This window comes from Pithys albifrons, chromosome 19, assembly GCF_047495875.1.
Source record: "Pithys albifrons albifrons isolate INPA30051 chromosome 19, PitAlb_v1, whole genome shotgun sequence".
NCBI classification, from domain to species: Eukaryota; Metazoa; Chordata; class Aves; order Passeriformes; family Thamnophilidae; genus Pithys; species Pithys albifrons.
This window is the reverse complement of record NC_092476.1, coordinates 13,073,174-13,100,131: the sequence shown is the minus strand read 5'-3', so window position 1 is coordinate 13,100,131 and position 26,958 is coordinate 13,073,174. Positions and strand designations below refer to the sequence as shown.

Here is a 26,958-nt window from a genome sequence, read left to right as displayed (position 1 = left end):
TTCGAATCTGGGATGCTGCAGCCAATGATACAATTCTAGATGGGAGTGAGGCAAGGCAGCTGGGATCCCTTTCTCGAGATGTTGTCATTGATCAGGGCATTGGAAAGAGACAGGAAACTCTCAGCCTCTGGCGGCGACTGTTGTCAAGCGTGAGGGAGAGATATCTTTGTAAGGAGGACCTCCATGTACAGCAAGGACAGTGGAACACAATGGAACAAGGTATCCGGTGCTTAAGGGAATTAGCCGTACTGGAGATAATCTTTTCAGAGGATGAGAGATTCCCTAAAAGTCCAGATGGTGTCCAGTGCACATCCCAGATGTGGTTAAAATTTGCACAACTTGGGCCAGAAATGTATTCTCGCTACCTTGCAACATTGCAGTGGAGAGAGGGAGAAGACAAGGTGGGTGCACTGGTCAGCAAACTCAGGATTTATGAAGACACTGTCACTGCTCCATTACGAGCCTACGTCTCAGCTGTGGAAACAAAACTGGCTGAACTGGAAGAGAAGATTAAGGAAGGACTCTTCCATATCTCTCCAGAACAAACAAGAGTCTCTGCCATCAGAAGCAGGCGTCTTCCAGCTAAGGAGAAAGGGTACACTCCACGCGGCAATCTGTGGTTTTACCTCCATGAGCATGGAGAAGATATGAGGAAGTGGGATGGGAAACCCACCTCTTCCTTAGCAGCTCGGGTACGTGAATTGCAAAGAGGCACAACTAACACAGGGAATTCTTCAAGGTTGAAGGCTGCTCCGGTCTCTCGTGGGCAAGGCTCCAGACAGTATAGGAATGATGATGTTATGCCCGATCCTCTTGAAGGAACCTCCCGGTCATATTCACAGGGAGAGCGCAGTGAATACCATGACCAGAACTAGGGGGGCCCTGCCTCTAGCCAGGTAGAGGAGAGGGACAATCGGGTTTATTGGACTGTGTGGATTCGGTGGCCTGGCTCATCAGACCCACAGAAATACAAAGCTTTAGTGGACACTGGTGCACAATGCACGTTGATGCCATCAGGATACGTCGGGGCAGAATCCATCTCTATTTCTGGGGTGACAGGGGGATCCCAACAGCTGACTGTACTGGAAGCTGAAGTCAGCTTGACTGGGAAGGAATGGCATAGACACCCCATTGTGACTGGTCCAGAAGCCCCATGTATCCTTGGCATAGACTACCTGAGGAATGGGTATTTCAAAGACCCAAAGGGACTGCGTTGGGCCTTTGGCATAGCTGCTGTGGAGACAGAGGAAATCAGACAGCTGAGCACCTTGCCTGGCCTCTCAGAGGACCCTTCTGCTGTAGGACTGCTGAAAGTTGAAGAACAATTGGTACCGCTGGCCACAGCCACAGTGCACCGTCGGCAATACCGCACTGACCGAGACTCTGTGACCCCCATACACAAGATGATTCGTGAGCTGGAGAGCCAAGGGGTGGTCAGCAAGACTCACTCACCCTTTAATAGCCCCATATGGCCAGTACGAAAGTCCAGTGGAGAGTGGAGGCTGACGGTGGATTACCGTGGTCTCAATGAGATCACACCCCCCCTGAGTGCCGCTGTGCCGGACATGCTGGAGCTTCAGTATGAGCTGGAGTCCAAGGCAGCCAAGTGGTATGCCACCATCGACATTGCCAATGCCTTTTTCTCCATTCCATTGGCAGCAGAGTGCAGGCCGCAGTTCGCTTTCACCTGGAAGGGGGTGCAGTACACCTGGAATCGACTGCCCCAGGGGTGGAAACACAGTCCCACCATTTGCCATGGACTGATCCAGACTGCATTGGAAAAGGGTGAGGCTCCAGAACATCTACAGTACATCGATGACATCATTGTATGGGGGAACACAGCAGGGGAGGTTTTTGAGAAAGGAAAGAAGATAATCCAGATTCTCCTAAGAGCTGGTTTTGCCATTAAACGAAGTAAGGTCAAGGGACCTGCTCAGGAAATTCAGTTCCTAGGAGTGAAGTGGCAAGACGGGCGTCGCCAGATTCCAACAGAGGTGATCAACAAAATAGCAGCTATGTCCCCACCGACCAGCAAGAAGGAAACTCAGGCTTTCCTAGGTGCCGTGGGTTTTTGGAGGATGCATATCCCTGAGTACAGTCAGATTGTAAGCCCTCTCTACCTTGTGACACGGAAGAAAAATGATTTCAGGTGGGGCCCTGAACAACAACAAGCCTTTGAGCAGATTAAACAGGAGATTACCCATGCAGTAGCCCTTGGGCCAGTCAGGACAGGACAGGATGTGAAGAATGTGCTCTACACTGCAGCCGGGGAGAATGGCCCATCCTGGAGCCTCTGGCAGAAAGTACCTGGGGAGACTCGAGGACGACCGCTGGGATTCTGGAGTCGGGGATACAAAGGATCTGAGGCCAGCTACACCCCAACTGAGAAAGAGATCCTGGCAGCTTATGAAGGAGTTCGAGCTGCCTCAGAAGGGATTGGCACTGAGGCACAGCTCATCCTGGCACCCCGACTACCAGTGTTGGGCTGGATGTTCAAAGGAAAAGCTCCTTCTACTCATCATGCCACTGATGCCACATGGAGTAAGTGGATCGCTCTGATCACGCAGCGAACCCGGATAGGGAATCCTAATCGCCCTGGGATTTTGGAAATCATCACTAACTGGCCAGAAGGTGAGAGTTTTGGATTGTCCTCTGAAGAAGAAGAGGAGCAGGTGACACGAGCTGAGGAGGCCCCACCATATAACCAGCTACCAGAAGAGGAGAAGCGATATGCTCTCTTCACAGATGGCTCTTGCCGCATTGTAGGGACAAGCCGGAAATGGAAAGCAGCTGTATGGAGTCCTACACGTCGAGTTGCAGAAGCGACTGAAGGACAAGGTGGATCAAGTCAGGTTGCAGAGCTGAAAGCTGTTCAGCTGGCTTTGGATATCGCTGAATGAGAGAAGTGGCCAAGACTCTACCTTTACACTGACTCGTGGATGGTGGCCAATGCTCTGTGGGGATGGCTGGAGCGTTGGAGAAAGGCCGGCTGGCAGTGCAAAGGGAAACCCATCTGGGTGGCTGAGATGTGGCAGGACATCGCTGCCCAGGTAGAGAAGCTGAGTGTGAAGGTCCGTCACGTAGATGCTCATGTACCCAAGAGCCGGGCTAATGAGGAGCATCGTAACAATGAGCAGGTGGATCGAGCTGCCAGGATCGAAGTCTCTCAGGTAGATCTGGATTGGCAGCATAAAGGTGAATTGTTTCTAGCCCGATGGGCCCATGATGCCTCTGGTCATCAGGGCAGAGATGCGACATACAGATGGGCTCGTGACCGAGGGGTAGATCTAACCATGGACAGTGTCTCACAGGTTATCCATGACTGTGACACATGTGCTGCCATCAAGCAGGCCAAGCGGGTGAAGCCTCTATGGTATGGTGGACGGTGGTCGAAATACAGGTATGGGGAAGCCTGGCAAGTTGACTACATCACACTTCCCCAAACACGCCAAGGCAAGCGCTACGTGCTGACCATGGTAGAGGCAACCACTGGATGGCTGGAGACATACCCCGTATCTCACGCCACTGCCCGGAATACCATCCTGGGCCTTGAGAAACAAGTCCTGTGGAGACACGGCACCCCAGAGAGAATAGAGTCTGACAATGGCACCCACTTCAAGAACAGCCTCATAGACACCTGGGCCAGAGAGCACGGCATTGAGTGGGTGTATCATATCCCCTACCATGCTCCAGCTGCCGGGAAAGTTGAGCGATGTAATGGACTGCTGAAAACAACCTTGAAGGCGTTGGGTGGGGGAACTTTCAAACACTGGGAGCTGCATTTGGCAAAGGCCACCTGGTTGGTCAACACCCGGGGCTCCATCAATCGAGCTGGCCCTGCCCAATCAGAACTCTTGAATACTGTAGATGGAGATAAAGTCCCTGTGGTCCATATGAGAGGTATGTTAGGAAAGACTGTTTGGGTGAGTCCCACCTCAAACAAAGGCAAACCCATCCGAGGGATTGTCTTTGCTCAAGGACCTGGTTGCACTTGGTGGGTAATGCAAAAAGATGGAGAAACACATTGTGTACCACAAGGGGACCTAATTTTGAGCGAGAAGAGTTTGTAATGTTTCATCGTATATATGTGTATATATATGTATAGGTAAAAAGGGGATTAGTTTGGGAATGACTAGATGGAGTAGAATAAGGGGTGGATAATGTCCTAGTTCAGCAGGAGGGACCAGCTAACCCTGTGTGGTGGTGATCAAAGCTGTGTATTCTACCCCCTCTATTCATTCCCCAAGGTCAATGGGCCATTAGCAGCAGCTGCCCAGGGAGCCATTATCACTTCACACCCAGCCTGAGGGGGGCGGAGCTGCTAATGGGCCATCACCAGCTCAACACCCCCTGGCTCCCAGAGTTAATCACCCATTGTGTGAGTCCCCGCCCAGGGGGAGGGACTGAGAGCTCCCTGAGGGTACATAAGGGGTGGGTAAGAAGACCTCGGGAACTTCTCGTCGGATCCAGAGCAGCAGCAGGACCTCGACAGCAGGAGATCACTGCTCTTGCCCAGACCACAGCCCTCGCCTGCACCAACAGGTTTTCCTTTTCCTTTTGCTCTGGACTTGGGGGAACCACAGGGGTCTCAGCACAAGGGCAAACAAACCCCCTTGGGTTTGTGCCCCAGAACACTGGGTTATACTGCTGGGGTATTGTGAGTTGAAAGCAATTTCCCTTGTGTGTCAGTGTTGTTATTGTAATATTATTATTAAATTTTAGGTCTGACTTATAATCTCTCTCGTGGTGAGTTCATTTCCCCTGCTGGTTTACCTTCAAACCAGCACAGAGATGAACTGAACGGGATTGGTTGTTGGCGCTGTGGGGGAGAACTAAACGGGTTGGTGGGTGATAGTCCAGTAGGCCCATGGCTTGGGCCTACCCGCAGGACGCCACCATTTTGGACCGGAAAATGGGAGGGGCCTGAGCCGCCCGCGGTGTAAGAGGACGGATCTAGATGCGGAGGGTCATAGGGACCGCCCATGAAGGGGGATGGCCCCTCCCCTCCTGATGTCACCAACGAGGGGTAGACACTAGGCACCTCCTCCCTTTTGCTCCGGACACCATTTTGTGCATCTGAGTCCCCGTCGCCATTTTGTGGTCGTGTAGTACATGCGGTTGGGGAAGCAGAGATGGTGGTGGTGACTGTATTTGTGATGGCCCCAAAGTTCGAGGGGAACGGTCCTGGTGGAAGGGGGATTCTGGTGTCCCGATGCCATTCGCGCGCTTCGACCGCAACTCCCTAAAGTGACTGTTCCTGGGGCCCCCTGGATCCCCGATTCCTGATCTGCTTCTAAGATGGACTGAATTAGGGTCCATGCCATTAAGGCACATGTGGCGTTCTTATCCTTTTTGTTCGCCGCCGCCCATAATTTATGTCCAAATCAGTCCCACTCATCAGTGGTGAGGTTGAGAGGCAGAGAATAGCCTTCCTTGGACATGCACTTTGTTAACGATTTTACAGCTGCTTTGTCCACCTCACGATTGGCTTCAGTTATGAGGGACTTCAGGCGGCGATAATCGTTTTTTTCTCTTTTGGAGAGAAGCCCACCCATTTTGAATAAATGAGGAATGTGTGACGGGGAGAGGAACTTTCCGGGGAGCTACCTACCTCCAGGGCAGGTTGAGGATCGGTCCTTCGGTCCCGCATTGAATCAACGGGGGATGTTCAGCAGAGCTGAGGGAATGCCGAGGTGCTCTGTCTAGTAGCTGTCTCCGGGGTCCACTGATGGCCGAGGGTTTCACCCGCCCTACGGCTGTAAAAGGTACAGCGTGGAGAATGTCACCACGCACGTTGGGCGCCAATTATTGGTGGATTATTGATGGCCACCGATACGGTGAATGGGGGAGGCGCTCCTAGGAGCAGCGCTCAAAGAGCAATAGTATATGCTCTAGAGGGACAAGCTCCTTCGAAGCTCAGGGGAGGCTCCTCCCGCTCCCAACCTGGCGACGATTCCCCGAAGGAAGAGGTCCACACGAGTCGAGAGTCCACAAAGAGAAGTGAAATTTATTGAGGTGCCCGGACTTATATAGGGGAGCATGGGACTTTCCAGAACAGGGACGGAGTGAGGGGAGGAGACAGGGAGGAGCGACACACCTCATTGGTCGGTATGCAAATTAGGGGGAGGAACAAATGGAGAACCAATAGGGGAACTGGGTTTGAACATAACCATATAAGGGAAATGGTGCACTGCACCAAACAGGGGCCAATCAGGAGAGGGTTGGTGGGAAAATGCCCTGAGGGTCTGTGGGAAGGAGAAACCTGGACAGGGATGACTAAGGGAAAAACAACTAGGGTAGCCATCTTGGGGTACATAGCAATCAAACTGGGGAAATGTCCATGTAACTCCTAAACCCCCATCGTCCTGATTCAGCTGCTTCCGGGGTTCTCCAGGTTCTTGGACCTCCGCGTCCTCATCCACCCAGCACTTAGAGTATTTTTGCCATTTGATAAAGTCCTCATCGATCAGGTCTCCTCCAACAGAGGACAGCCCGCTTGTCCCAGCTTTGACAGCACCTTCAGGGAGCTACAAAGGATCCTGTGCCCCCCTTGAGGTAACCCCCGCCCCGGGGGTCCCCTTGGTGACACCTTCCCCACTAAAGCCAAGTCAGATCCTTCCCTGTGGTACAAGACAATGAGAGAATTGTGTCTTGGACTTGCAAAGGGTTGGGGTTTGGCTTTGTTCTGTTTTATGTCTGTATGTCTGTCTGTCTGTCCCCAGAGCCCGAGGGGTGCAGGCTCTGCCCTGTGGGCTGGATGCTGGGAAAGACCAAATGCTACTGGGTATCCAAAGGGATGAGCATCTGGAACTAGAGCTGGGAGAACTGCGGGAATTGAGGGCCACACTGGTGATGCCGTGGGACAAGGATGAGCTGATGAGGGGACTGATGGCCCTGGGGACACGGGACAGACCTTGGGGCTGCAGTTGGTGCTGTCCGGCAGGGTTGGTGGTGCCTGAGGGGCTGGTGGTGCCCAGGGGGCTGGTGGTCCTCGAGGGGCTCATGGTGCCCAGGGAATGGTCAAGGGATTCCCATAAGCCTGGGATGAGCTCCGCTCCATGTCCAAGCCCCCGAGGTGCCTGTGGCAGAGCGTGGGGGACACCCATGGGGCTTGGTCCTGGGATGAGGACTGAGCCTGTTTTGGGATAACCATCCATGGCACAGCAGCGTCACCACTGCTCCTTTCCCTGAACCAGGATCTCCTAAATAAAAGCCTGTGAAAACCTGGGCACTACTGGATTGACCTCTGGGTGCCCCGGGACAAGAAGGACTGGACCTGCCTGAACAGCTCCAGCCTAGACTGGGGCTGGTGAGAGGTGGGAGGAGTGCTAAGGGTAAGGGTGGGAACCCCCCTCTCCCCTGAGGGACCCTCAGGTGTGACATTGGCTCCCTTCTGCACCTGCAGGTTCCAGCTGGACCCTGGGAAGCAACAAGGAGTCTGTGGGGTGATCAGGGGCAAGAGCATCATTCCTGACAACTGCGACTCAAGGCTGCCACAGATCTGCCAGAGAGAAGCCACCAAACTCTAACCTGAAGCCTGAAGAGACATGGAGCTGGGAAGGATCAGTGGGGAGGGATGGGAGCCAGGGAAGGGAATGCAGAAGCTGGGCAGGTGGATGTGGGAGCCGGTGCTGCCATTGCTGCACAACAACCACCTGCACAAATAAATGAGGCTGTTTCCTGGCTCTGCTCTCTGGTGTGATAAACAGCGAGCAAACCCCCAAATTGGGTTTCCCTGGCTGCAAAGCTCAGCAGGGCTGACCCCTGGCACTGCACTGCCCCTGTAACCAGTCTGCACTGGGTATGTGAGGGGGCATGGACTGAGAGCACTGGGAGGGGCTGCTCGCAGCAGCCCTGACACCCTTCCACACACCCCCCCATCCTGCTCCAGCCCCCACAGTGAGTGCCCTGATGTTTCTTCATCCACCACCCACATGGGGGTTGTCCCACAGCTGCTTCTGGGGCTCCTGCAGCAGCACCTTTAAGAGGGTCAGGATTGAGGGGCCCTGAGACCCCTCGATGCAGACCCAGGTGAGCAAAGCCACCCTGAGAGACCCCTGGGTCCAGCACCACCTCTGCCCCCTCCTACCCTGTTCTCTGCACTGGAGAAGAGGGGACAGGAAAAATCTGCATCCCCCTCGTGCTTCCCAGTCCAGAAACAGTTTTGGAGCTGCAACTGCTGCTCAGCACCCACAGCTGGGGCTGCTTTGGGGCTGGGAGAGGAGTCTTTCCCTGGAGCAGAGGCCCTGCCCAGGGGTGGGAAATGGTTCTGCGTGGGGAAGGCTGGTGAGTTCCAACCCCCCTGACCCACCCATGGCACTCCTGGCTGATGGGTGAAGGGGCTCTTGGGAGGGGGTTTGTGAGTTTCTGTCTTCCCACTCAGAGGAACTTCCTGAAGCAGCTGCTTTGATCCAAAACAGGCCTGTGAGTGGGTAGGAGTCATGTCATCTGGGAGAGAGGAAAGGACAGGAAAAGCTTTGAGGGAGAGAGATTTCTGTGCCTCTATTCCTTTTTCTCATCTCTTCCTCCCTCATGTGTTTTTCACCCCAAAATACCCCAAGCTGCAGCCTTGACCAGGAGGAATTTGGGAGAGGAACAAAACACTGCACAATTAAACCTTATTAAAAATTCAAGCATTTGGACAGGAAAAAAACATCATTTTGGGTCTCCCCTTCAAAACACAGGCAGGGGATGTTCATCTAGAAAATATTTACTGGGGGGAAGTACCAGGTAAAGAGACTGGTAATTATTTTATTTACAGTCATGATGACAAGAACATCTGCTGGGCATTGATAGTAGGGTGTATATAGTTTTAGTAAATATAGAAATACTCTGCAGTGTCCAGTGACTCGACAGCAGCACCCACAGGTATTTCTAGTCTGTGTCAGTTGATCCTTGTTTCATTTATTTTTTTCTTATAAATATTTCACAAATCACTCCTATGGAACCAGTTTTGCTTCTTCTGAGGAGGGCTGTGACTGCTCAGGGGCTTGGGGGATTATCACCTTTTTTTGTTTTATTTTGGGACCCCAGGACATCCTGGCAAGTCCCAGCATGGAGCAGGAGCCGTCCAGGCCCTGGGAGCTCGGGGTGTTGTCCAAGGTCAGCTTGTGGCAGGAGGAGCTGAGGGTGTCCCTGTCCCCTCTGTGCCCCCCCAGGGGAGGCAGAAGCCCCTCAGGAGGCAGGTCCAGAGCGACCATCCCCTGTCCTGAGGGCTCCACGAGCTGCCCTGCACAGGGAGGGGAGATGGGGAGTGGGCTCAGGTGAGGCTGAAGGGTCATCCAGCACCTTGTGGGGTGAGCTGGGAGGCCTGGACTGAAAACACCTCACAGTTGTCATTCAGATAACACCTTTCCAGGTGCGGTGGTTGTAGTGGGTTTTAGCTGAGATCCTAGAAGGGGACACAGGTTAGATCAGCTGACTTCCAGTGACCAAGGAAATATTCCATACTATATGATGTCAACCCAGATATAAAAGGAACGGGAAGGGAGGCATTCTCTCTCCCCAGGTAATGGCCACCTTCCGACTGTTGCCATGCTGGAGTTTCACTTCCCGGAGGGGTGGCTAACCATCACTGCCTGTGAGAGGTAGACATTCAGTCCTAACTTCTGCTTTGTGTATGTGCACATTGTTTTATTTAATTTTCCTTCTTTTTTGCATAAATATAAACTGCCTACACCATAAGCCATGGTTTGTGTTATTTGCTTTTCTTCCCCCACCTTCTCCCCACCCCCCCGCCCCCATCTGGCTGGGAAGGGGAGGGGTGGAGTGGCTAGGTAGGCACCTGGCGTTCAGCCAAGGTCAACTCACAGCAGTGGTACATTACCACCCTATGCCAGGCCTCATTCTGATCTGAGAAATGCTCATTAGGCCTCAGCCTTGATAAACAGCCCCTGGGCTGAGCTGCTCTTGAGCTCATCAGAAATAATCTCTGCTCCCAGGAACTGGTGCTGTCTAATGAGCTCCTGATTCTTTAAAGAACAGCCTTGGAAAATTATTATTTTTCTTGCCTGAAGAACAATCCAAGTGGAATTCTATTTTTGCTCTCAAAATTTTAAAGGAAGTCACTGACCTGAATTGGGGCCATGATGGACAATTCCTGTGCCCAAAGCCCCCTCTGTGTGGGCTCCATAACCAGCGGTGCTGAGTCCCTTTGAGCTCTCTGGGGCTCCAGCAGCACAGGCTTCCCAAAGGCTCACACCCTTTTCAGGCAGCCCCCTGCTCCAGCATGGGCTCCTTCTTGGGCTGCAGGGGAAACTCAGCTCTGATGCTTGGAGCACCTCCTGACCTTCCTTCTGCACTGCCCTGGGCTCTGCAGAGCTGTTTCTATCCCATATTCTCCCTCTGCTCTTCTCTGAACTAAATTCCATCTGCACAAGGACTTTTCCCTCCTTAAATATGTTCTCCCCAAGGTGTCTCTGATGGGCTCAGCCTTGGCCAGCACTGAATTCCTCCTGGAGCCATCTGGAATTCGCTCTGCTGGACTCAGGGGAAGCTTCTGGCAGCTGCTCACAGAACCCACGCCTGCAGCCCCCCCGCTACCGAAACCTGGCCATAGAAACCCAATACACTGCCCAGCATGGATCATCTGGAACATGAGTCACCAGGTCGCTGCTAAACAGGCCTCATCGGGAATGTTGGTCATCAAGTCTTTACTCAACATGGCTCACCAGGTTTCTGCCCAGTGTGGGTCACTGTGGATCATCCAATGTGGATTCTCCAATGGGTGCAGTTGGAGCAGGGAAGGAAGCTCTTCCCACAGCTGGGTCACTTGGAGGGTTTCCCTTACCGGTGGGTCTCTTGGTGTTTGGTCAAGGCAGAGCTCTGGGTGAAGGTCCTGCCACACTCCCCACACTTGTAAGGCTTCTTCCCAGTGTGGATAAACTGGTGCCTGACAAGGTGGGAATGCTGGTTGAAGCTCTTCCCACAGTCAGGGCACTTGTAGCGCCTCTCCCCGGTGTGGATGCGGCGGTGGGTGATGAGGTTGGAGTTCTGGTTGAAGCTCTTCCCACAGTCGGTGCAGCGGAAGGGCCTCTCCCCTGTGTGCGTCCGCTGATGTACGAGGAGATCTGAGCTGGCCTTAAATCTCTTGCCACACTCGGGACACTTGTAGGGCCGTTCCCCCGTGTGCACCTTCTGATGTTGGAGCAGGGTGGAGCTCTGGCTGAAGCTCTTCCCGCATTCCCCACATATGTAGGGCCGTTCCCCAGTGTGGATCATCTGGTGGTAGATCAGCTTTGAGCTCTGGGTGAAGCTCTTCCCACATTCCAAGCACTTGTAGAGGCGTTCTCCAGTGTGAATCTGTTGGTGGCAGATCAGATGGGATCTCTGACTGAAGGTATTCCCACATTGCAAACACTTGTAGGGCCGTTCCCCAGTGTGGATCATCTGGTGGCGGATCAAGTGGGAGCTCTGGCTGAAGGTGTTACCACATTCCAAGCATTTGTAGGGCCGTTCCCCAGTGTGGATCATCTGGTGGTGGATCAGTTTGGAGTTGTTGCTAAAGCTCTCACTACATTTTTGCCCCAGGGTGAGGTTTTCCACCTCACAGCACTCTGGGCGGGGAATGGAGCCCCTCCTTCTGGGGTATCTCTGTGGCTTTTCCTCCCCAGTGCCTTCCTGTACCATGGAGCCGTTGAAAACAGCTTCTGCTACGAGGTGCTGCCAGGGTGATTTGTCCTCCATGCCTTCCATGCTCAGCTTGGGGCCTGGGACAGGAAAGAAAGAAGGACAGGCATGGGATTTACTTCCGGCCCACAGGGAAGGGCAAGGAGATCCCCCCAAACCCGGCCCCGGCAGGACGGCGTCAACAGCGGGGTTGTCCTGCAGCTGGGGGCAATGCTGGGCTGGAAGATGCAGCACAAGAGAGGGGCAAAGGGGCACTGACTTCCTCCTCACCTGCCTGGGGGTCCCGGGGCATCTTCTCTTCCTCGCAGCCTCCTCCTCCATCTGGCCAAGGCTTAGGAAGGAGAAATCCTGGTCTGGGGGAAAAACAAGTTGTGAGTGCATTGGCCTGGGGGTTCTTTGTGCCCATGTCCTTCTCTACTAGTCACCAGACCCAGCTATGGCCACTAATCATGGTCCATTTAATATGCCATGACAATGTTGCTAAAACTGCCCCCCACACTGCACTGAACGAGGCTTTGTCATCACCACTGATGACCTGGGTGCAAGAACCAGCTGGTCATGAGCAGGGAGATGGCATTTGTTACTCTATAGACTCAACGGGAAGAGAGTAAATCCTGCTCCAGGGATGGGTTTGCAAAGCATCCCTTGGGTCCCCAGGAGAGATTAGAAAATGGGGATACAGACAAAAGGACCCTCAGATGATCTCTGGGTGAGTGCAGGACCACCTCTGTGGCCTGCAGGGAGGGGACAGTGTTACCTACGAGGACAGGTCTGACAAGTGTGAGGCTGCTCCGGGTGTGTGGAAGAAACCTCATGCTCTCTTTGGCCCTGTCAATGGCCAGTACCGACCCCCCTGGCTGCTCCCGGCCCTGGGCAGCTCTCCTGCCACAGGCTGTGCCTTCGCCTGTATCCCTGCCAGTGTCCCTGGCCATGTCCTTGGCCATTGGCTCTCTCACTGCCAGCGGAGTGTGGGACGCTGGGGCTGGGGGTCCCTCCCGTGCTCCCTGGGCAGTCGGCATTGGGAGGGGGATGTGAGGGCTGGGCCTGCCCAGGACAGCCCCATCCTCATGGCTAGCGACTCTTTCCTGCTCCAGGCAAGTGCTTCAGATCCCACCCAGTGCTCACCCTGCTGCTGCCTTTGCTCCTGGCCCTGCCTTCGGGGGTGGCCTTGGCTGTGCTGCCAGGTCAGGGAGGAGCAGCTGCCTCAGCCCAGCCCCTCTGCACAGAGCTGGGTCCCTGCTCCCTGTGGAGGGGAATCCTTGGACCTTCTCCCCTTCCCTCTCCAGGTGTAACATTCCAGTTACACCTGTGGCTCCACTGCTGCCAGCCTGTCCCTGGGACCAGGTTGGATATTGCGGGGTCTGCTACTGCCTCTGAGGGCTGAGGGGAGCTGGGAGCAGTACCAGGGGCTGTGTTCCAAGCTTGGGGCCCCCCTGGCCATGATCAAGGATGAGGAAATGGTGAGTGAGGGGCTCTGGGGTGACACAGGGGAGGCTGGGGGGGTTCCTAGGTCGGGCAGAGCCCTGCAGCCCCCGGGGTCAGTGCTGGCAGGGGCGGGGATGCAGCCCCGCCCCGGGGTCGTGCAGGGAAGAAGCCCCGGGCATGGGTACCCCCAAGGGGCCGGGGCAGCTCCCACTGCCGGCTCTGCTCTCCCTCTCAGGGCTTCCTCTTCCTCCTCAGGGGCACCATCGATTACTGGCTCAGGCTGCAGAGATGGGGCGAGCGGCTGCAGTGGGGGCACGGAGCAGCTTCAGCTCCTCCTGAGTCCCAGGGAGCCGGGCAGGGCATGGAGGGATGGGCTGGGCCTGGGGGGGCCGAGGCTGCTGGGACTGTCCCTCATGGACAGCACTTGTGTCCTTATCTGCTGGAGGGGATGGGGGGGACAACCTGTCCTGTACCAGCTCTGTCTCTGCTGCTCCAGCCAGGGTCCCTGTCCTTGGCAATTCACAGTGTGGGCACCTGGCTGATGACAAACTCAAAAGCTCACAGCTCCTGCCATACCTCTATGGCAAATCCCAACCTCACCTGGCACAGAGGTGATGGAGGGAGAACCTTCTCCATCCTGGAGTGATGTGGAAGGTGACATGTGGCTGTGGGGTTATTTCTCCTTAAAGAAGCAGCCCAGAACTCATTATGCTTTTGCACTAACCTTTCGTGTGTACACATGTATATACATCTATATATCTGAAATGTCCCCGTGGGGCACTCAGCAGTGTTTTAGTTCCAATGTGCTGCTGTTGTCTCCCTCTCATTTCATTACTTTTGCATTAAACCTTGCGAAACGCCCCCGCTGTCCCTCGTGTCCCGTTCAGCGCCGGCAGCCCCGTCCCTTCCCCTGCTGCCCCCGCGCTCCTTCCATCCCAGCTGTCGGAGCCCGGGAGCTCCCGGGGGTGACGTGGAGCTGCCCTGGGGCCTGTGCCCCGAGCTGGGGCCCTTCCCAGTGCTCCCAGTCTGCCCAGCCATCCTCCAGTACCCCAGGGGGAGGTTCTGGTGGGGATGGCACAGAAGGGCTGCTGGGGGGTCCTGCCTTAGTTTGGGTTGGTTTGTTCTTCCCAAGCTGGGGAACTGATTTTTGGAGTTTTTTTGCCAAACAACTGTCCCCTCCTCTTCTCAGTCTGAGGGATTTGGGGCCTTTTTCTCTTTTGGGGACAGATAAAATTGATGCATTTGTGCTGGGTTGGCCCTGCCTGTGTTCCAGGTGCCACCAAAGATTCTCCATCACTCCTGTCCTCACCTGAGTAGGGGAGAGGCTCAAGGGCAGCGTTTCCCTTATGAGTGAAACTTCCTGCTCAGGACAAGCAGCATCTTGCACCTCACACATCAGTACTGGTTCCAAAGCCTTTCAATGGCAGCCCCGGGTGTATTTTAACAGCCACAGTGACACAGGTTTTAGAGACCATCACGACAGGCCACAGCTGGTCCTGGCCCTGTGGGACCCCCGGGCTCAGGAAGGTGGTGCCAGCTCAGTCCTGCCCTGTCCCTGCTCCCGCTGACGCTGCGGCAGCTCCTGGGCAGACAAGCGGGAGCTCAGGGCCCGGCCCGGCCCCCCAGCCCCCTCTGGCTCTGCAGATGCTGCAGACACGCTCCCTGTCGTGTCCCTCTCGTGTCCCTGTCGTGACAGGCGGGTGCCAAGGCCTGGACGCTGCTGCCACAGGGCTCAGCCTCCCGAGGGTCCTCAGGATTGTGCCAGGCAAGTCCTGCCCCGGCAGTCTGGAGCCCAGGGACACTTCCACCAGGCCAGGGGGCTCCAAGCCCGGTCCCACCCGGCCAGGAACACTCCCGGGCACGGGGCAGCCAAACGTGTCCGGCCCACCGGAACTGGGACGGGCCAGCGCTGCTCTGGCCCCGGCTCTGCTCTGGCCCCGGCTCCTTCCGAGCCCGCCGGAGAGGAGCCCGCGGGCAGCCGCTCCCTCCGCGGGCCCTGGGGAGGTGACACGGGGGGACACGGGGGGCCGAGCCCAACACACCCCGCTCCCCGGGACCGCCTACAGCGCCAGCCCCGGGCAGGCCGAGCCCAACACACCTCGCTCCCCGCGGCGCCTCCGCCCCCTCCGCCCGCAGCGAGCCCCGAGCCCCGGCAGGGCCGAGCGCGGCTCTCACCTGCGCCGGGGCCGGGCCGAGCTCCGCCGCCGCCTCACCGGCCCGACCCGCCCGCGAGGGGCCCGCACAGCGCCCCGGGTGGCTGCCGGCGATGGCGCCATCTCCTCCGCGGAACGCGATTGGCGGCGGGGTGTGCCCGCAGCTGCGATTGGCCGCTTCCTGCCCGTCGCCCCTCACCCATGCGCGCTGATTGGTCCGAGCAGGCGGCGCGATCTCCTGCGCCGGACCCCGGTGACTTGGGCTCTGAGACTTCTCTGCCACAATGGACAAAGAAACCCGGGAGCCAAATTGTTCAGGCCAAGAGGAAGCGTTGAACACCTGCAGTGATCCCGAGGAACTGTCCAAATGGGGCAGTGCTGAGAAAACCAACGCTCTGGGTGAGGGCAGGGGGTGGGAAGAGCATCTCGCTCCTGGGGAGCACCAGTGGGATGGAGATGGAGCCTTTGGATGGATGTGGAGCATCCAAATTCCAGGCTGTGGCCACCTGTGGAGGTCCTCAAACACTCGCGCCTCTGAAGGACCCCCATCAGCTCTCTGTCCCTCCTGAGCCCAAAGAGGGTCCCTGTCCTGGATGGGGCTTGGGATGGACTGAGGATCCAGCAAGGGAGGGCAGAGGGGAGAGGACCCAGCCCAGCCTTGTCCTGCTCTTTCCTCCCCCAGAGTCCAAGAGAAACAAATCAGACTGGAAAACATCCCACACAGTGCATGTTCTCCTCCCTCTGAGTGTGTTCCTGGGGCCCCTCTGCTTCATCCTGGTTGTGGCACTGACTGGTGAGTCCCACCCAGGCACCCCCATGGGGAGGATCAGGGCCCAGCACCTCCATTTTGGGGAGATGGGGCATCCCAGGATGTTCCTTTTTTTCCCCAAACTGTGGTCTAGATGTCTGCTCCTCACTCCCTCACACCATTGCCTTTTCCAAGAACATCCCCAGTTTCCCCCTTGAGGCTGATAGAAAAAAACAATAAATAAATCCCATTTTCCTGCTTTTTAGGGCTGCCCACGTGTCTCACTCAGCTTTCCCTATTTCACTTCTTGGAGATGCCATTTCCCTCAGCTGGAATTGTGCTGTGTGTGCCCAGACACTTGACCTGGTTTCCAAGGCAAATGCTGTTACTTTTCTGAGCCTGAGGGCAACAGGACCACGAGCCAGGAAAGGTGCAAGGCCCTGGGAGCTTCGTGGCCATCAGAAGCACCAGGGATGAACTGGTGAGAACTGGGCTTGAGCCTCTGTGCCACCTCCAGGGTTGGAAATGTGGGCAAATAAAGAGTATAAACCCAGCCCCAAACCTGCCTGGCCCTAAAGTGCTCCCAGTGCTGGAACCTGGAGCCAACACCTTGGGAAAAGCCCCATCTCTGGGTGAGGGATGGACAGAGGTGGGAAAGAGGAGGTGGGGAAGGCAAGACTGGCCACACCCTGATGTTTCTTTTCTTTCTAGGACTTCCTTCTATGCTATAAAGGTGAAAGGAAGCACTGTCTTGGGCTGGAAAAGAGGGATAAGGGCTGGTGGTGGATCAATGGCACAGCCTTCAAACCCAGGGGGGTCCCTCTCTCTGTGCCAGAGCCAGGGGGCTCCCTCTGGGTGCAGCTGGAAAGGCCCTGGGGGGCTGCTCCATTCTGGAAGGGATTCCATGGAGTCTGGGATGACCCATCCTGGGATGGGGACCTTCTCCTGCCTCCATGTCCAGGCAGCTTCTGGCTTTCCATGGGGAGTTGGGATGGGCTGAGGTCACTGCCTACCAACACCCGATTAGAAAACTAGAGACCCTCAGCCAAATGCTGCCTGTTGTCTCCTAGAGGGAAAGTCACAGATTTTCTTAATGTTTGGGAGCAGTTTTCTTCTTTTCCTGCCTTTCTCACTCTGGTCCATCAGCATTGCAGGTTTGAGGTGTGGGGCACGAGCCCTGTGTGTACCTGAACCCAGGGAGTATCAGATCATCCCTGGGCTACTCCAAGAACTGGATCTGCAGCTGCCCCCACGACCACATCCTCTGTTTCAGAGAGGTTTGGGAATGGACAGCAGGAAGAAGGGAGTGACCTTGGTGAGAGCAGAAAGCAGGGAATTGTTTCAGAGGCCCGAGGTGAGAGCTGTGCTGGGGTTGACACTCCAAAGGGAAGGAAGGGCATCCAGAGGGATCTTGAGAGCAGAGTTTCAAACAACTGGACTCTGACCAATATTATTGAGCTGAGCCCTGCTCATTGCAGGGACCTTGGACTAGATGGCCTTTAGAGGTCCTTTCCAGCCTGGATTGTTCTGGGATTCTATGGCTTTGCATTTTTATGACAGATTTTGCTCCCTTTCTGTGCTTGCTTGGGAGCAGTTGTTGCTGGTAAGTCGGGCAAGTACAGAAATGACACGTGTGTTGAAGGAATGTCAGCAAACTGGTTTCCTTCCTGTTGAAATAGGGTGAAAAAAGTTGGGGAGAGAATTTTGTAAAATGGTGGATTTAAGTGGGTTTCAAGTGTTTTGAAGTATATTTAAAAAAATAAATTAGAAAAGTGTACCAACTACATCAACCTCCAACTTGTTGCCTCAAACTTAAAACCAAACAAACCAAACCACCAGCAACAAATTATCCCAAACCAACCAATCAAAAAAACAAACACCAAAAGAGCAAACCCACTCCAAACCCATCAGACTCCGCCTCGATTCAGGTGCCTCCAGCACTCCATGAGCAGAGGGTCACAGCTGTGCCGGGGAGGATCTGTCGCTCAGGGAAGATTTTTTCACTTGAACTTTGTATAGGATGATGTATCTGTCATGTACAGTATTCAAATTAATGGGGGAAGGACGGAATTATGGTTTTATAGTTAAATGTGAGGATTAGTTTCTATTCTTGCTGTGCTCTCTCCATTGGCTCTTTTATTGTATTTCCCTCTGCTCATTCAATGCTCACCCTGCCCGTCCCGCGGGGCGGCTCCTTCAGTGCCACGGCCCGGCAGGGAGCCCTCGGCGCGGCTCCCCCAGGGCCCCGCCCGCCGCCGCCGCTGCTCCCCGGCGCCCTCCCCGCTCCCTGCCGGGGCTCCGACACCGCAGCCGGCCCAATCTCCTCCTTCCCGCCGGGATTCCCCGCCCGGCTTCTCCTCCCGCCCCTCCCGCCACCACCCGGCGCTGCCGCTGCCGGAGCCGAGCCGGGCCCTTCCCAGTGCTCCCAGTCTGCCCAGCCATCCCCGAGCTCTTCACGGAGGGCTTCAGGTGAGGACGGCACACAAATGCTGCTAGAGGCTCTCACCTCAGTTCTCTTTGGTTTGTTCTTTCCAAGCTCGGCAAAAGCGACTTTTGGAGATTTCTACAAGTCTGTCCCCTCCTCCACTCGGCCAAAGGGATTTGGGGCAGTTTCCCCCTTTGGGGCAAATAAAACCAATGCACTGAGTCCTGGCAGGACGCAGCAGCCCTGCAGCCTGTGGAGCCGGTGCTGGCCTGTGCCTGGTAGAGGAACAAAGAGAGTAATGAATCAATGGTTAATTAACCTAATAAAGTGCTCCTAATTAGAGGGCAGGAGAAATGAGTCCCAAGGGCTTCTGCTGAGCCCTTGCCAATTCTGCAACACTGTATTTCTATCTATTTTTAAGTAGATCTGGCATTTCATTGATTGAGTCTGACATTTTATGCCTCTTTCAGTGGTATGTTATTGATTCTCGTCTCTTAGAGATCAGGATCAACACCTTGATCTTTTATTTTCCCCATTTTGGGAATCTCGAAGGGCTTTTTCCCTCTCAACAGCTTGTGCTGTGGCTCCTTGTCTTTTCCCCTGCTTTTCCTTCCTCTGGATACAAACCCTCCATGCCCTGTCCCCCTGGGGTGCAGGTACTGGGGGGTCGTGTCCACTGGGTCACACAGATTGGTGGGGGAGAGGAACTCGAGGGGGGCAGTGATGGGGGTGGGTGATCCCACCCATTGGGTCCCCAAGAGTTGCTCAGGGTGGGCAAACTGAGGCCTGGACTGAGAGAGGAGGGGCTGGGGGCCTTTTCTCAAGGCTCTGGTTGGCTGCTGCCCCACCCCTCAAGCTGGGACCCCCAAAAATAGGAGCAGAGGGGGTTTTGGGGACACTCAGCTCCTCGTGCTCCTGTGCAGAGGGATCTGCAGGGACTTGGGGGTGTCTCACCAGGGTGCTTTGTCCCATGACACCCTGCCTTGGCCTCTGGGCGGGGGGGTGGTGTGTGTGACAAGTGCTCCTGAGCCCCCTCTTTTTTTCCATACTCCTTCCCAGAACACAGGATCTGGCATTCCAGAGCCCAGGGGGGTCCTTGCAGCAGCCCCCTCCCCCCCACTGTCCTCTCAGGGCTATGGCACTGTCCCTCAGGCTGTGCAGGGAGTTGCCCCATGGCTTCTTGGGAGGGTGGTGGAGAGGTCCGGGTACTTTTTCTCATCCCATCCTTCATGTCTCTCACTGGTCTTAACATCCCCCTCTCCCAGTGTCCCGGTGGGTGGCAGAGAGGGGCCAACCCACTTGTCCCAGCCTGAACAGCATCTCCAGGGAGCTGCTGAGGATCCTGTGCCCCCACCAGGTCATCCACACCCTCAGCATCCCCTCAAGGCAGGGACAGGGTTTGACAGCTCAGAGCTGAGTTTGGGGGTCACACAGAGCCCAGAGAAAATGAATTCTTTGCCCAGCAGGGCATTGATTTGGCACTCACAGGACCCCAGGGAGGGAGGGAGACTCCAGTGTCTGCTGAATGTTGGAGAGGAGACCCCCCAGATCAGTGTGCTGTGAGCTGCTCTCACACACTGCGAGTGTCTGAGGGACAGGCAGAGGGTGCTGAGCAGCCCCTCACTCTCAAGTCAGGCCCCTCTGGGCTGCACAGCTCGGGGACACAGCTCAGGGAGCAAATGGGAACAAACCCCTTGTCCTTCTCTGGGTGTGTAAGGGGACAAGGTGGCTTGTTGCTGGCTTAACCCGGCACTGATCCCATCTTTCATGGGCTGAGGGGTGCAGGCTCTGCCCTGTGGGCTGGACACTGGGCAGGACCAACTGCTACTGGGTCTCCAGAGGACAGAGCACTTGGAACAAGAGCCAGGAGGAGTGTGAGGATCGGAAGCCACGCTAGTGGTGCCGTGGAACTGGGATGAGCTGGTGAAGGCAATGGTGATGTGGGACAGACCCTGGGGCTGCACCTGAGGGGCTGGTGGTGCCTGGAGGGGCTGATGGCACCCAGAGAAGGGTGATGAATTGCCCAGGAGTCTGAGATCAGTCTGTGCCTAAGCCCCCCAGAGTGCCCATGGCAGAGCATGGGGGACACGTGTGGGGGCTCAGTCCTGGTATGAGAATGGAGCCTTTTTTGGACTGACCGTCCCTGGCCTGGGAGCATCACCACTACTCCTTTCCCTGAGCCAGGATCTCCTAAATAAGACCCTGAAGAAACCCACCAGCTACTTCTGGATTGAGCTCTTGGTGCCCTGGGACAGGAAGGCCTGGACATGGCTGAATGGCTCCAGCCTGGACCAGGGCCAGTGAGCAGTGCTGGGAGCACTGGGGGTCAGGATAGGCACCCCCCTGACCCCTGAGGAACCCCTGGGGGTGGCATGGAATCCCTCCTGCACCCACAGGTTCCAGCTGGATACCCAGGAGTGACCTGGAGCCTATGGGGTGCTCAGAGGCAACAACATCGTCAGTGACAACTGTGACTTGGAGTACTAGTGGATCTGCCAGAAAGAAGCCACCAAGTTCTGACCTGAGACTGGAGAGACTCTCAGGGCTGTGAAGGATCAGTGGGAGGGCTGGGGGAGCCACAGAGAGGGATTTGGGGGCTGGGGAGAGGGATGTGGGAGCCAGAGGGAATGTGGAAGCTGATGCCACGGCCGGTGCACAACAACCATCTGCACAAACACACGAGTCCATTTCCTGGCTTTACCCTCTGGTGTGATGAACAGGGAGCAAAACCCCCAGATCGGGTCTCTCCAGGAGCAGAGCTGGGCAGGGCCGCCCCACAGCACTGCAGTGCCCCTGGAACCAGTCTGCGTTGGGTGTGTGAGTGGGCATGGACTGGGAACACTGGGAAGGGCTGTTTACAGCAGCCCTGACACCCTCCCACATACCCACCCCAGCCCTTGCAGGGAGTACTGGGAGGTGTCTTCACTCCCACCCCTGTGGTTTGTCCCACAGCTGCTCCTGGGGCTCCTGCAGCAACACCTTTGGGGGGTCAGGTTTAGGGGGGCCCTGAGGCCTCTTGTTCTCTGATATCCCAGGACTGCTGTCATTTATATTTTGAGTTATTTCTATATTTTTACAGAAAAGGATGCAAATGGCTGTGTTCTCTCTTTCTGCTGCAAGTAAGTTGCTAGAAAATAATTGTTTTGAAATAAAACTTGTCTCATGTTTCTCAGAGAGCACTGACTATGCCATTGCCATCACAAGCTGGATTTCCTGGGTGTCTCTTCTGCAGACAAACACCTCCCTCTGTCCCTGTAATTCCAGGTCAAATTCTCATCCCACACTCAGATACTAAATTAGGGCACATTTTATGCCTTATTCATCACAGGTGAGACGTGGTTAAATCATCTCTTTTTGTTTGGTTGGTTGGTTAAGAGTTAACTTGGTTTGTACAACTTCAAAACCCAGAAATACATAAAGCAGCTGCAGTTGCTGCTTTTGACCAGCAGCTGTGGGTGGTTTCAGGTTTTAAGTTCGTGCTCTGTGAGAGGTGGAGCATTTTTCTTGAAGTAGAGGCCCTGCCTGGGGGCATAAATGGTTCTTTGAGGGAAGGCTGATCTGAACTTTCCCTGACTCTGGTGAGTGAAGGGGCTGGAGCTGCCCTTGGGAGGGGTTTTGTGAGCCGGAGCCTCCCCAGGGTGTTTTTTTGTTTGGTTTTGGTTTTTTTTTCTTAGTAGAACTTCCTGAAGCTGCTGCTTTTACTTATAAAAGGGACATGTGTGGGAGACAAGAAAACTGGGAGAGCAAAAGGAGAAAGTGTGAGGGAGAGAGAATTCTGCGCCTCCATCACCGCTTTTCTCACTGGGGTTGGAGGATTTGGAGGTACGAACACCGAGCAGCACTGAGGGGGCTATGGAATGGTGAATACTGGGAAAATGTTTTTGTTCTGAAATGGTTTGGTTTACAGTTCTGGTGGAGAGCTGCCTCTGTTTTGATTTTTATGCTGGGAAGCTCCTCAGCTCCATGAGCAATATCTCTATTCTTTATTTCTTCAGGGTGGAGAATGTGTAGAAAGTTTCCATCCCTTCTGTGTGTCTGTAGGAGAAAGAGACTCATCTGGCTCTTTGTGAGCTTCAGACCCACCCAGTGATGTCGACTGGACGCCTCCTCCCCCAGTGGTGGGACCACAGCAGTGCCAGACTGGCCTGGAGCTCCCATTGCTGGTCAGTGACTAGGCCAGGAGAGCTGGAACTAGTGATTCCCAGAGATCCAAACCCACTGGGACCTGGTGCCCCTTGGACTCTGTGGTGAGGGACTGGGGTGTGGGATGGGCCAGGAAGGGCATTTGGGCTGGATCAGGATGGTTTGAGAATGGACTGGGGTGGGGGTGTAGGATGGACCAGGGAAGGGGTTTGGGATGGACTGGGATGGTTATGGAATGGACTGAGGTGAACCCAGTTTGGATTTGAGCTTAGTCCTCTCTTCCCAAGATTGCCATGCCAAACCCAAAGAGGAGAATTGCTGAGCAGGTGAAGGGATGTGACACTAAGAGGAGCCCTAATAAGCATTTTCCTCATCCACATCCCACTCTGTCTCCCCTGCGCCTCCCCCTCCAACCCAGTCTGGGGTCCCACTTCAGGGTCCCAGGGACCCCCTGGGTGTCTCCTTGCAGGGGCACCTTGCCATGTGTCCTGTGCCTGGCACATCCCACAGAGAAGGGCTGAATTACTCTTGTTTTCAGAAAAAAGTGGAATTCCCAAGGATTCCTGTTGGCTGTTTGTTTTTTGCTCTCCAGACAAAAGTCCCTTTGATTATTTCCCACTTGTGTACTCACAGCAAAAGCAAAAAGGCCCCAACTATATTGGCCTGTAACAGTTTTGAACTGCCCTTTGGAACACAAAAGTCCTGTATTTCCCATTTTTTGGGAGTATTTTCCATAGTAAGCTCCTTTGTTATTCTTCACTTTTTCTCCCTCTTCCTGCCCTGCTTGTTTGTTTGGAGTGCCAAAACACCCTTAACTGCAGTCTGGCCTTGGGGACAGTAACCAAGTGCTGCATCAATTAAACCTGATCCAGAAATCAGGTGTTTAGGGGGTGGAAAATGATCCTTCTGGTTCTTGCTTTGCAGCCACAGGCAGATGATCCATACCTGGGGAATATTTAACTATGGAGGACACACTGGGTGCAGGGGCTGGTAATAATTGGAATTTATTGATGTCAGTGTTTACTTTGAATTTTAATTACTAAGAAAACTCTTTGCAGTTGCTACAGACCCAAGAGCAGGTTCTTCATTCTGTGACAGTGGATTCTTGTCCTGTTTCTTTGGTTTTTTTCCTTATAAATATTCCACAAATCACTCCAGAGGGGTCAGTGTTGCTTTGCTGAAACTTAATTTTTGACTTTAGGGAAAGGTTAAGCAGGGAAAGAATTTAGGAAGAACAATAGACTAGGTGGGAAAATATGCTGATGGTTGGGGGGGGGGGGTGTCACAAAGATAAGGAGGGTGAGCACAGGTTGGAATGGGAAACAGGGAACAAAAACCAGCTTTGAGGAAAAGAACAGGTTTGGAAAATGCTGTGACTGCCCAGGGGCCGGAGGGGAGGGAGGGGGGGTGGTGTTTAGGGGATTATCAGCTTTTTTGGGTTTATATTTGGATCAGGGGAGTCTCCTGGGCTGGAGAAAGAGCTTGGGAGATTATCCAAGATCAGTTGGAGGCAGGAGGAGCTGAGGATGCTTCTGTCCCCTCTGTGCCTCCTCAGGGGTGGCAGACAGTCACCCTCCCCTGTTCTGGGGGCTCCATCTGTGGCTGAAGGGCTGCCCAACACCTTGTGGGGTGACCTGGGGTGTCTAGACTGAAAACACCTGACAGTGGTGCAAGTCCTTGATTGTCCTGGGAGAAAACTGGGCCAAATCAGGCATTTTCCACTCCCCAGTTCCCACCCTGAGCAGGAACTCACTTGGTTTGCACAGGTGAAGACTCGGGTACTGCAATGGAGCTGCTGCAGGGAAGGGCGGAGGAAAGGATCAGTAAGAACCAGTTTGTGTTTTGGGGTTGTGGTTGAGTTTAGAGTGTTGTGGGCAGCCAAAATTTTCTCAGGGAGCTGGGACGGAGAAGGATTAAGAATGTTAAAGGTGTGGGTCTGGCTTGGTGCCTGCCCCATGGTGGAGGGGGGCACAGGGGGGATGAAGCCCTAAAAATCCTTGGATGCAAATGACAGCACTGGGATGCCTCCCCAGACTGAACCTGGAGCCACCCACATGCTTTGGGCTGTGCTGGGAGGTGTTGAAGGGGGATACAAGGCCCAGGAGGAAGATGGTGTGTGGTGTGCCCTTTGTGCCCCTTCCAGTGGTTTGTCCTCAGATTTCAGCTTCAGGTGCATCAAGGACTAAAAGTGCCCATCGGGGTCACCCTGCTCGTCGTGGGGCTGCTCCTCACTGTCATTGCCCTGGCAGGTGAGTGATGAGGGTGGAGGAGCCACCCTGGAGCCTCCTCCTAGGAAAAAAACCTGGAATGGAGGTACTTGTGATCCTTGCTTTCCTGTGAGATGGTTTTGGGAAAGAGGTTTGGGAATTCCCTGAGGAGAGTGGGGTGTGGAGATACCTGTGATCCTTGTTTTCCCCACCTCCAGAATTTCCTCTTGTGCTATGGGAGGTCTGTGCACCACTGAATTGGTCTCTGGAGGGAATGTTCCAGACCTTGGGAATGGTTCAATAGGTCCCTTTTCAATGCCTTGTATATCCTTTCCTCTTCTGGAGAGTAAAAGCCCTGGGCTGGGCTGGGCTGGGGCTGGCTGCAGGGAGGCACATGTAGGTATAAATCTAAGGAGGTAGGAATTGCTTTTCCTGGTTGTGCCAAAGCCCTGGGACACAGCCCATGGATTTGTGGGATGCTGGTGGGGGTTGAGGCCATCCTGGCATGGAATTATCCCCTCCTTTGAGGAGTGGGAGGCAGTTTGGGCTCTGCCTGGGGGAGGTTTGCTGGGGAGGGTGGTCCCTGCTCCTGCAGCACTCTCTGGGAATGGGAATGGGAATCCCTCAAGCTCTAGCTGTGCTCTGGGTGCAGGTTTGACATCCAGGGCCATGGCCACTGTGCTTACACCAACTCTGACAGGATCAGCACTGACTGGTGCTCCCAGGGGAAATTCTCCATCTGCAGTCACCCCCAGAGGAGCCCCAGTGGTGTTTGGAAGAATCCAGAAATCCATAATTCCACCTGAAACCTCCCTCTTGGCAGAGATCTGCCACCAGCTGCCCTTAATCCCACACAATCACAAGTCTCCCCCTGGTTTATATTTAAATTTTAACTTGGAGCCCTGGAAACTCCTCCTGGCAAAAACATGGAGCTGTGACCAAAGGATCCTTCAGCTTTTCCTGTTGCCGGGAGATTTGCAGATATCCAAGACTGGGAAAGCTCTCTGCCCTGCTGTGCTATGATACTCAGCCCTGCTGGGGTTGGTGCCCAGTTTTTGATGGATTTGGTGTCATGATTTGATGGATTTGGTCCCTGGTTTTCTCATGGTTTTGGTGCCTTGTTTTTGGTAGATTTGGTGCCTGATTTTTGATGGATTTGGAGGAGCTGGTGGTGCAGGGCAGAAGTTGAAATGAAGAAACAAAACAGACTTGCTTGGAATACAGGGGAGAGGATCCCAACCTTGGCCCAGGAGCTCCTGCACCACTGCTCCAGGAGGAAATTTGGCACCCCAGGAATTTCCCAGCACTGAGTGGCCCCATTTGTCCTCGTGTTGTTTTTTGTTAAATCTTTGTGGCCTCTCTCTGGCAAATCCAATGCCTTAGAGAGCTGCAGCTGTGGGCATTTGGCCAATCACTCCAGGCTGCAGCACAAGCATCTGGCTGTGACTCCACAGGACCCTCCACTGGAGACCTGGAGAGCACCAGGATGGCATCAGGCCCTTGAGCACTGCCACCCCAGTCACAATATTTACCTCTTTAGGGTGTTTTCCCTCCAAAAAAAACAAGCTGGGTCAGTAACTCCCATCTCAGACACAGAAACATCCCACCCATTTACCTCTTGTTTTCCCCTGAGTGTTGCTGCTGCTCCACAGGGATTTGGGGAGCAGCCAAGTCTGTGCTGAGCATTGGGCTGGGAGTTATTTCCCCTGGGATGTGGATATTGCAACTCAACAGTGAACCAGAGCAGGGGGGCAATCACAAGGCTTCCTGCAAAAGGGTCCATCCCACCATGTTGCAAACCAGGCGCTAGGGAGACTGCACACACCAATGTGATGTTCAAGCAAATCCCAAGTTTATTTGAAAACACAGGTATATATATGACCTCAAGTGACCCCACCCCAGGTGCGGTGGTCTGACTCCAATTGGTTGAGGCTGGAAACATGTCCTTTTAAGGTGAAAACGAAGCTTGTAAGGTGGTCCTCCAGACCCACCTGAATCAGGGGCTGCAACATCTCCCCCTTTTGTTTCAAAGAACAAAGCAAAAATGCAAACAACATAATACACATCATGCATATTGCAACTTGAACAGAAAGGCTGAAAATTTTGAAAATTGAGAAATAACATTTTGAAAATCTTAAATTTTGCTAATTCAAGACTTAACAGGGTATTTGCATGTTACACATCCCTACCTCCCCCTCTCTTTTAAAGCAGTAAACAAGTGTGAATTCA

At 54.5% G+C, this 26,958-nt stretch overlaps 1 protein-coding gene, 1 long non-coding RNA gene and 1 pseudogene across 2 annotated transcripts; 2 read left to right on the top strand and 1 right to left on the bottom strand.

Annotated features, from left to right (window-relative positions):
- Positions 1 to 5,992: 5,992 nt before the first annotated feature.
- On the bottom strand, positions 5,993 to 15,409 carry LOC139680962 (zinc finger protein 892-like). The gene is made up of 4 exons (XM_071574025.1): positions 15,406 to 15,409; positions 15,152 to 15,332; positions 11,899 to 11,981; positions 5,993 to 11,708 (listed from the first exon to the last, which is right to left on the bottom strand). Exons 1-4 carry the CDS (start codon positions 15,407 to 15,409, stop codon positions 10,786 to 10,788), a joined length of 1,191 nt encoding a protein of 396 aa, XP_071430126.1. The 3' UTR covers positions 5,993 to 10,785.
- A 27-nt stretch (positions 15,410 to 15,436) lies between these two features.
- Positions 15,437 to 16,503, top strand: LOC139680895 (uncharacterized). Its single transcript, XR_011699428.1, has 3 exons — positions 15,437 to 15,605; positions 15,889 to 15,999; positions 16,221 to 16,503. It is a non-coding gene; the product is annotated as an uncharacterized lncRNA (long non-coding RNA).
- Positions 16,504 to 18,116: 1,613 nt separating this feature from the next.
- On the top strand, positions 18,117 to 25,535 carry LOC139680961 (uncharacterized; annotated as a pseudogene).
- Positions 25,536 to 26,958: the final 1,423 nt, after the last annotated feature.